Here is a 9,038-nt window from a genome sequence, read left to right on the forward strand (position 1 = left end):
TCTAAACCATAGTAATCAAAACCAGATATATCAAACCAGAGTACTTGAAACCAGGATTTTCTTAACCAGACCATTTTAAACCAGAGTAAACCATTCGGGGATTTTATTCTTGGATAAGTCATAAGACTGAAGCAGGGAGTAAGGAATAGAACGGAGAAATAACTGACGCGGTTCGCCCTACCAAATGATTATACAGCTTTGCAGACGGGTACTCCATGTATAAGAAATATTTCTCTGATGTACAATTACCGCGTATATAATAACCTTTTCTGAATATTTCTTATACAAATAGAGTACCAGTCTGCAAAGCATGTGTAATCATATGGTAGGGCGAACCGCGTCAGTTATATCTCCCTTCCATTTCATACTCCATAGACTGAAAACTATTTAAACTCAATAAAAGGGTGAATTATAGGAAAGAGCTTGTTTCTATATACCTGTTAGTTGTTATCAATACCGTAAACTAGGGTGAGCCACAAAAAAAAGTCTTCAGAGACGACTGTACGGAATTTATTTGGTCTTATTCCTTCTGTCCTTGGCTCACAGCAAGGTAAGAAGGTAAGGCCATAAGAGAATTTGAATTCAGAATACATCAAATTCCGTAATATACAATGAACTCATTTTCGGTGGCTGTACAATTGTATATTGGCTGTTGTTTGTAAACAAACGCAACCGAAACTGGTCTCATGAACCGACACATGAAATTGAACCCAGTATTCATACCTTTGTCGCAGTCCGGAGTTAAATAATAAAATGTAAAGATAAAATGGACCGAGGTAAATTAATTCATGCCTAGGCTACTCCCCACCCCCTCTCTCTCATGTCGAAACTGTAAATTATTGTTTCCTTTGTGGGTAACCCTGTAGTTTTATTGTAAATAAAAAATAATTAGTTAACACACATTTCCACAAGTTGGGCCTTCCGATTATCAATATGCCATATTCAGAGCCCATTCTCTCCATATAGAACGTGGTCGTGTATTTCACGTACTTTGGAGGACGATATGTTGGCCGCTAGATGTCTCATGCTAAATTCTTATCTGATAGATAGATATTTCGCCGTACATTCGACGACCAATATAGTACACGTCAAGTTGTCGACCATTATAGTTTATGGAAGGGACGGCCTCAGAAAAAATATGATCTTTGTTTATAATTTTAGTTTTTGTTTAAATTCTTGATTCTCATTTTTATCAAGAGAAGTGACACAATTGAAAAAAATCAAATTCAAAAAGAAAAAGATTAATATCTCATTTATTCTTGACCAGACACATCATTTAAGGATCCGTTGTGAATAGACCATGCCACACAATAAATTTATTATTTAGAGAGTCATTAACATGGTTATAATGCAAGGAAAGTTAATTGGAGTCATGCGTATATTCTGCGTACATATTTAAACCAGTTCTCTCTGGGCGGAAGATGTAAACAAGAATAGATGCCTCAGTGTTCGTTTAGTATCCGAGGAGGATAAAAGCATTGAATGTTGATAATTCACATAATAGTTTCCTATGACCAGAATATTTCATTGATTTTTTATGTGAAAGATGGATCCCATGTCAGGTTATGAAATCCGTCTTGTATTTACATTACCGCCCAGAGACAGTACACTGCAGTACAAAAGATCTGTACACCTTCACCTCTAAAATAACTTTCCCTGCATTATAACCTTGTTTATTATTAACGTATCAACTTTATTTGCTCATATAAAAATGTGTTATTATTTCAGAATAATTTCAATTAACTGAGAAAAGTATCTGATATTAGATCTCCCTCGGGTTCCCTGGAAAAGGCGGGTTGGAAACATGACCAAGGATATGGAAGGGAAGGCTATGGGATGGCATGATATGTCGTCTTTACTGTACCAGGTATAAACAATAGTAATCATATTCTTATCTCTAAAATGCTTATACACGATTTTCCATTTTTCTCAATTGAAGCCTTTCATTTCTGAAAACTTCATGACTCTAAATAAAATTATTTTAAGCAGTTTTGTTGATTATAAGCACAATTTCTAAACAAAAAGGTGTTGAACTTATACATTTGCCCATTAAAAATGAATTCAAATTATTCATTCTTTAAACTGACTTTCTAAAGGGGAGGCCAGGGGTATAGGGTCATTGAAAACATCGAGAGACAAAAGTCTTTTATTGTTAACCTTACTTTTTTGTCAAATATACCCAATGAGATTATACGTATAGAAAAAACCTAAATTTATATTTTTTCATTCATATTTAACGTTTGTTTAAAACGGTTAAAAAGTCGTTCATTCTTAAAATAATGGAAAGTTTAAGATAGCCCTGCCCCATTTACAACGGTACCCTTGAAACATTAATCTGATCAAAAATGTGAAAGATAACATAGTCAACCTTGAAAAGTGTTCATTTCTTTGAATTTCTTCTTTGTTACTTTAAAGCAAAAAATGCGCAAGTCTAATAGGGGAAACAACAAATCAAAATTGCCATCTTTGCATGGAGGGTCACTGAAATTGCATTACACTCCATTTAATAATTTAGGAAAAAATACAATTTTATTTAATTTTTTCATCCATTTTTTTCAGGGTCAGGCAGTCAATCACACAGATAAACGAACCAGGTATTATTTATTTTTAATCTAAAATCTTCTTAATTTGGAATTTTACATGCAGGGGACTTCAGATACAACTGTGCAGAATTTAATTACTATATTTGCATACGCTATGCCCGTTCCCATCCCCCCTCTGCAACTCTACACAATTGTTTGTTCTTTCTTTTCAAAATCATTAATAATAGAAATTATTTGCACTTAATAACTACATCACTGTATAATGAGTTTTCTGATTCTTATTTTGACAGAACCATTCTTTGATTAAAATAACCCCATGTTATGGAACCAGGAACCCGAACTGGACGGATGGTGAGATCTCCAGGTTCCTGGAGATACTGATCGAGGAACCAGTTCTCAGGGACCTTAAGGAACAAAAGAACAAGAGGGTAAGAGCATTAGTTATTTTTAGCTACTTTTTTCATAAAGCAAAACTTAATAATTGACAAAAATTTTAAAAATACAGGGTTGCTAACAAAGAGAATTTTTATCTATGCACTTTAATTTCCAACAAAAGAAGAGACTGTAAAGACGACCTAAAACTTATAAAAATGACTATTTTTTAAGGTTGAATTAAATGTCTGTCTTAAATATAGAATTGTAATTGTTTATTTAATGAGATGTCAAAGAAAGAACAAGTTTATAGTTGCAGAGAGGTATGAATATTTAATATAAACGAACACACAGTATTCCGTACAGTCGTCTTCGAAATCTCATCCTTCGTGGTTTACATGTACTTTCCCAAATTTGTATACGAGTGTATGAAATAAAATATTACAAAATGCATAAATTTTACTTAATTTCTTAATGCAAAATTTATCATTTTTTATTCTAATGTTAAAACTTATATGCAGGTATTCTGCTATGTCAGTCAGAAGATGTACCTGGAGGGAAGTGAGAAATCCTGGGACCAATGCAAAATTAAACTAAAAAATCTCAAATCTCAATGGAGGTAAATTTTAAAACATATATGGTGTGGTGTTCCACTGAACATGAAAATCTTTTTTGAACTTTGTTAGCTAATAAGGGAAATGTACAAAAAAGAGATAACAACTTTATAAATACAGATAGATGATGGAAAGCTTTAATAATTGTTTTTTTTTGTCAGAGATAAAAGACGATATTTAAGTGGTCTCTTAACTGTCTTACTCAGTGGGACGCAAAATTTAAAAAATGTCATTATTTCCATGTTTTCTGGTTAGGAATGTGAAGGACCGGGTCCCGAGGTTGGACGAGATCGATCTAGAGGACGAGGCCGAGCTCAAGGATCTGATGCATGATTGTCAGAACAACGGAGTCTCTCCATTTTGTGTAAAACACCTCAGGTAAAAACTTATTGGTGAATTTCAAAATGGCGGATATTGTTGACATAAAATATTGCGGATTTTACTGAAAAAATAAATTGCGGATTTACAAAATAGAAGTCTTTCTGGAAGTTAAAACTATTTTATTTTCAGAGGATTAAAAAGATTCTTAGAATCGTTGGCAGCCATCAAGAGGGGTCTACCAATTCCTCAATATGGACCCCTAGACCCAACAATAATGCCGCCAAATCTTCAGATGCCCCATATAGTAAATATTCCTGAACGGATTCAGTCTGTTCCTGATATTGACACAAGGATGAAGAGAGAGATTGAAGAGTCGGAAAATGATGAAGGTATTAATTACAATCTTGATTTAATTCATCGAGCAATTTATTTAACTTTTTTCAAGTTTAAATTTTAATTTTAAATTTAAATGTCGTCATCATGATCGTGACTTATTTCGATTCTCATTTAGTTTGTCATTGTTGCATGTGCATTGTGCACAATTGCTTGTAAAACAATTTTTGAACTAAAAAAGTTGTAAAATGGTCATTTTAAATAATTTTCCAGTTAAAATTTAGTGAATTTTTTAACTGTGATTTTTCCAGAATTTATTGAGCCTCTGGTTGTTGATTATCCGCCAGAGATCGGAGATCCAGATAATTCCAGTTCTTCTCCGCTCCAACCTGAACCTGATCGTCTAGCTCTTCATCCTAAACTTGAACCTGGTCGATTAGATACATCTCAGGGTTCTACCGGAGAAGGTTTTACAGAATCAGGTATGGAAACCATTTTTTGGCAGTTTAAAAAAAAAAAAACTTTTTATTCTAAAAATAATTAAAAAGAGTAGTCTGGTTTACTACAGGGTGTCCCAAAAAATATAGGAATTCAGTGACGAATTTGTGTTTTGAATTAGTATTGTAATACCTAATTTCAAAAGCCATAATATTATTATGTCTGCTAGAGTTTATTTTATGAAAAGGGCAAAAGACTGTAAAGATGTGTCTATAATGTCTCCGCAAGATGAACAGTGAAGACGGTCAAGCTTACTCTGTTTGTATACTGTAATTTTCTTGTTTTACTAAGTACAATTCGTATGCAGTCAAAACATAATCAAACAAAACGTAGCAGACGAAACTCTTACAGATTACAGCTTTCTCAGTAGGTATCACTAAATCAAAGAATTATTTTAAAAGACGATATCGAATTCGTCACTGAATTCCCATATTTATTGGGACACCCTGTAGCTTGGGAACCCAGCTTTGCCTGCAAACCGAACTTTCTCTATTAAAGCCAACCCAACTAATTTATATTTTTAAAACCAAGCTAGCTTGGTAAGAACATTCTCAAGGGTCTACCAAGTACTTTAATCAAAATTTGAGACAAATCGGTCAAAGGGTTCACAAGTTATGATCGGACAAACAAACAGTAACAATCAATTTAAAACATTTTCCAGGGTTTTAAAAAGTCATCTTTTTGATTTTTAAAAGGTTAACCGGTTGCAACTTATTTAAGTTTTCAAACATGGGTTCAGTCGTGTTTATTTTTGGGTTTGTGCAGTAAGCATGTTTTCAAACCATAAAATTGATGGAATTAGGGAGAAATTTATTTTTGTAAACATTTGAAGTTGATATATGTATATATCTAAAATAAAACAAGACATTCTTATATATGTTCCCTAAAGCCGGCCAAACGGCTTGACATATTTTGAATAAACTCATGAGTAGCCTGGGGGGGGTGACAAAGGCTAAGAAAGATTCGCCCTTTTTTTATTTAAATCGAAATTTATTTTTTTCAAACCTAGATTTTTTCTTCAAAAAACCTGAATTTTCAAAATTCCACGGATAACGACGGGCGCTTCAGCTAGTAATTCATTTCATATTAAAAGTTTTTTCTTCTTTTAGATGTTGAAAATTAATCTCAAAGAGTTTTGAAAAATTCTTCATGTAAATTCATATTTATACACTTTTCAAGGCATAGGAAATTAAATATAAAGATTTAGATGAAACTTTTCGTATTCACAGTTATTCTTCTTTTTGTTTAATCTGAACATAAATATCAGCACAATACATACTCATTAAACAAGGTGTCTAAAAAGGAATAAAGACGACTTCTAAATTGTCCTCGATGGTTGATATTGTTGATAAATCGACAATGAATTTGAAACTAGATACAAATTTCTCAATATTTCCGAAGGAACTAAACATACTAAACCTCTGATTTTCCAATCCTTCTATCTCGTGAACAAGAGGTCTGTAATTGTCTGTAATTTTGTGTAGAGTATCATTAGTTTTAGACGTTTTATCTTGATATCCAATGTAGGTACTTTAAATGCTTGATCTGAAGAATTAAAATTATCCCTGTAAAGTATAGGCTACACTACGGGATATTATAAGAAGGATTAAATGAATTCATAAGATGAAGAATAATGCTTGATCCGAAGAATTAAAATTATCCCTGTAAAGTATAGGCTACACTACGGGATATTATAAGAAGGATTAAATGAATTTATAAGATGAAGAATAATGCTTGATCTCCCAAGATTTGCAAAACAAAAGTTCCGATCTGTGAGGACAGAACTTTTGTTTTGTGAATCTTGGGAGTCAGGATCAAGCAATGATCTCCCTCATGGCAGATCTAAGGCAAAGGAGTAGGGATTAAAAAATAAGAGTTTGTTGCATTTGATCAATTTTTTTGGAGCTTAATTGGTGACACGGAAACGCCTCAACACGGAAATGTCTCAAAAAAAGGACTCATAAAACTAATTTAATGTCGTCTTCTCTCATTAAAAAAAAATATTTTAACAATTATTTTACCATTAATTTAGGGTAAGCTAGGTTGCGCCGCAGGCTACGGAGGGGGCCAGCGCTGCGGCTATGATCTAGGGGTCCGAGCGCTGCGACTAGGACAGGCTAGGGGGCCGTGCGTTGCGGCTAGAACAGGCTAGGAGGCCGAGCGCTGCGGTCATGGCTGTGAAAATCGTTAGAATATAGTCTTTTTAATTTTAAGTTGAGAGAAGACGACATTAAGTTAATTTTATGGTTCTGTTTTTTGAGGCATTTCCGTGTTGAGTGGTTTCCATGTCACCATGAGTTTCTATTATTCCTGTGAAGACGACAGCATGCGGCACGGATAAATATCGATGAACAAACCATCCATAGATTAATAACAATGCAGATAGAACACTAGATGTCGTCTTTTCTAGATTAAAGGGTTCATCTATAGATTAATAACAATACAGATAAAAACACTAGATATCGTCTTTTCAAGATTTAGGGATTTTTCGTTCATAGTAACAATAACAATAGCAATAGCAATAGAAACAGCAACAGCAATAGCAATAACAATAATCACCAAATTAATAAATATTAATGTTAAGATAATACGAGTCCAAGGTTACCTAATCTTTGGATTAAATCACCAAGTGTTATAAACCAGGACGGATCTAATAAAAGAAAATTCAGCCAGCACGATCAAAGTAAGTTATAAACTTGGAACTGCAATAAAGGGATTGTAATTATAATAGATGTCCAATTCACGACGATACCTTTAAAAACTTTCTCTGATCAAGTATGAATTGAATATCAATGTTTACAATTTTTGATTTCTCCACAAAAGTGACTACGGAGTACGGATTCCATTAACTGCAGAAAAAAATATAGGAAATTATCAGAATTAAACACTTATAAATTTAGGAAAACGAAAATATCTTCGACATTATTACTCAGACAAAGCTTTTTAAGGTACCCTTGGGAATCCGGCATTGTTATCTTGTCATGAAGGAACACTAGAAGTTAGTTTTGCCTCTTTAAACGTTCAGAACGCTTTGCGCCAATCTTCTATTTCAACTTTAAATTGTTGCTCTATCTTTGACAACTTTCCGGAGGCAAATTTTTTAGATTCTGAACTTTCATAAACCCTCCTTGGAGTCATGTGAGGGGCCCAAACAAAATTTAGGCCTGATCGGTTCAACCGTTTAGACGATTATTGGGTACAAATAAACAGTTATATAAATAAAGTTTGAAGTATCAATTAATTCTGTCCCTATGCTATGTCTTCGATAAAAATATTTATATTCGTAAATACACCATGGCCTAAATTTCAACTTCTGAAAATGTTGTAATTCCACAATTGAAAAAATTAAAAATCTACAAAATGTTTTAGTTTGTAGGAAGGGAAAATTGATAAAATGCCTTACCAAGTGTTTAAATTATCTTATGATATATCAAACAACACAAACAAAGCCAGCATGATATAAAGTTGAAAAATTTAAGCAAAAAATAACCTAAAAGACCTAATTTTTTCCAGGTTCCGACAAGAAGGTTAACCGGAGTTCGAGTTATGGCGGAAGTTCTCCAGAGTCTGATTCCGTCCTGGGATCTCGGGTTGGATCATCTTTAACTCTGGAGGGAGCTGAGGTCCTGGCGAGATTACAGACCAACCTCGCGGACAAATTTCTTACTTTTCAAAAAGAATCCGAACTTAGATACATAAGCTGGGAGCGGGTAGGTTCAAACAAAAATTGCTTTTAGAAATGATTGAATTTTTTAAATGTTTAGGAACAGGTTAGAATGGAGCAGCATTTTATGGAGCAATGGAGGTTGGAGCAACGTCAATCTTTGGAGCGGTGGAGGGATGAGCAAAGACGACATGATACAAACTTATTAAATCTTTTTACCAAATTTGTTTCAGACACAACAGAAGTCTTCACCAAAAAATAAAGTCGCATATTGTTCTCATCCAAAGATTTTTCTATTTTTCAGAAAATTAATTTGTTTATGGAAATAGTTAAAAATAAAAAATACTTCAAAGTAATTAATCATAGTTGTAAACCATTTCAGATCATTTTGATTGGAAACCAATGAAAACATTTTTTTCTCTTTTTACGCGAAAAGTAAACTTCAAACCCATTTCTAGAAAAATCTCACGTTAGTAAAATATTTTGGATTTGTATTTTGAAAGAAAAAGGTCTGGTTAGTTTTACCCTTGGATTTACATATTTTTGCAGATCCAAATCCAGGAATTTATCGCGGATCTAACGGATTTAAGTTCTAATTTGGCAATCCAATTCTCAATCAAAAATGTTAAAAACCTCAAAAACTATGATCTCAGTGAAGAAAATTACAACTCTGCTCATGAAATAATTACAATA

The 9,038-nt window shown here is 33.3% G+C and overlaps 1 protein-coding gene across 2 annotated transcripts in view; it reads left to right on the top strand.

Moving 5' to 3' along the window:
- LOC111701248 (solute carrier organic anion transporter family member 4A1) overlaps positions 1-8,701 on the top strand; it is a 34,129-nt gene extending 25,428 nt beyond the window's left edge. For both annotated transcript variants that reach the window (XM_023472446.1, XM_023472454.1), the window contains exons 17-26: positions 1,767-1,867; positions 2,560-2,594; positions 2,875-2,971; positions 3,437-3,534; positions 3,785-3,907; positions 4,040-4,239; positions 4,495-4,665; positions 7,266-7,364; positions 8,195-8,391; positions 8,446-8,701. In XM_023472446.1, the coding sequence (XP_023328214.1) occupies positions 1,767-1,867; positions 2,560-2,594; positions 2,875-2,971; positions 3,437-3,534; positions 3,785-3,907; positions 4,040-4,239; positions 4,495-4,665; positions 7,266-7,364; positions 8,195-8,391; positions 8,446-8,607 (1,283 nt within the window). In that variant the 3' untranslated portion in view covers positions 8,608-8,701. The remainder of the gene's footprint in view (positions 1-1,766; positions 1,868-2,559; positions 2,595-2,874; positions 2,972-3,436; positions 3,535-3,784; positions 3,908-4,039; positions 4,240-4,494; positions 4,666-7,265; positions 7,365-8,194; positions 8,392-8,445) is intronic.
- The last annotated feature ends 337 nt before the right edge of the window (positions 8,702-9,038 follow it).

The sequence above is a fragment of the Eurytemora carolleeae genome, unplaced genomic scaffold, assembly GCF_000591075.1.
Source record: "Eurytemora carolleeae unplaced genomic scaffold, Eaff_2.0 scaffold26, whole genome shotgun sequence".
In the NCBI taxonomy this organism is placed as follows: domain Eukaryota; kingdom Metazoa; phylum Arthropoda; class Copepoda; order Calanoida; family Temoridae; genus Eurytemora; species Eurytemora carolleeae.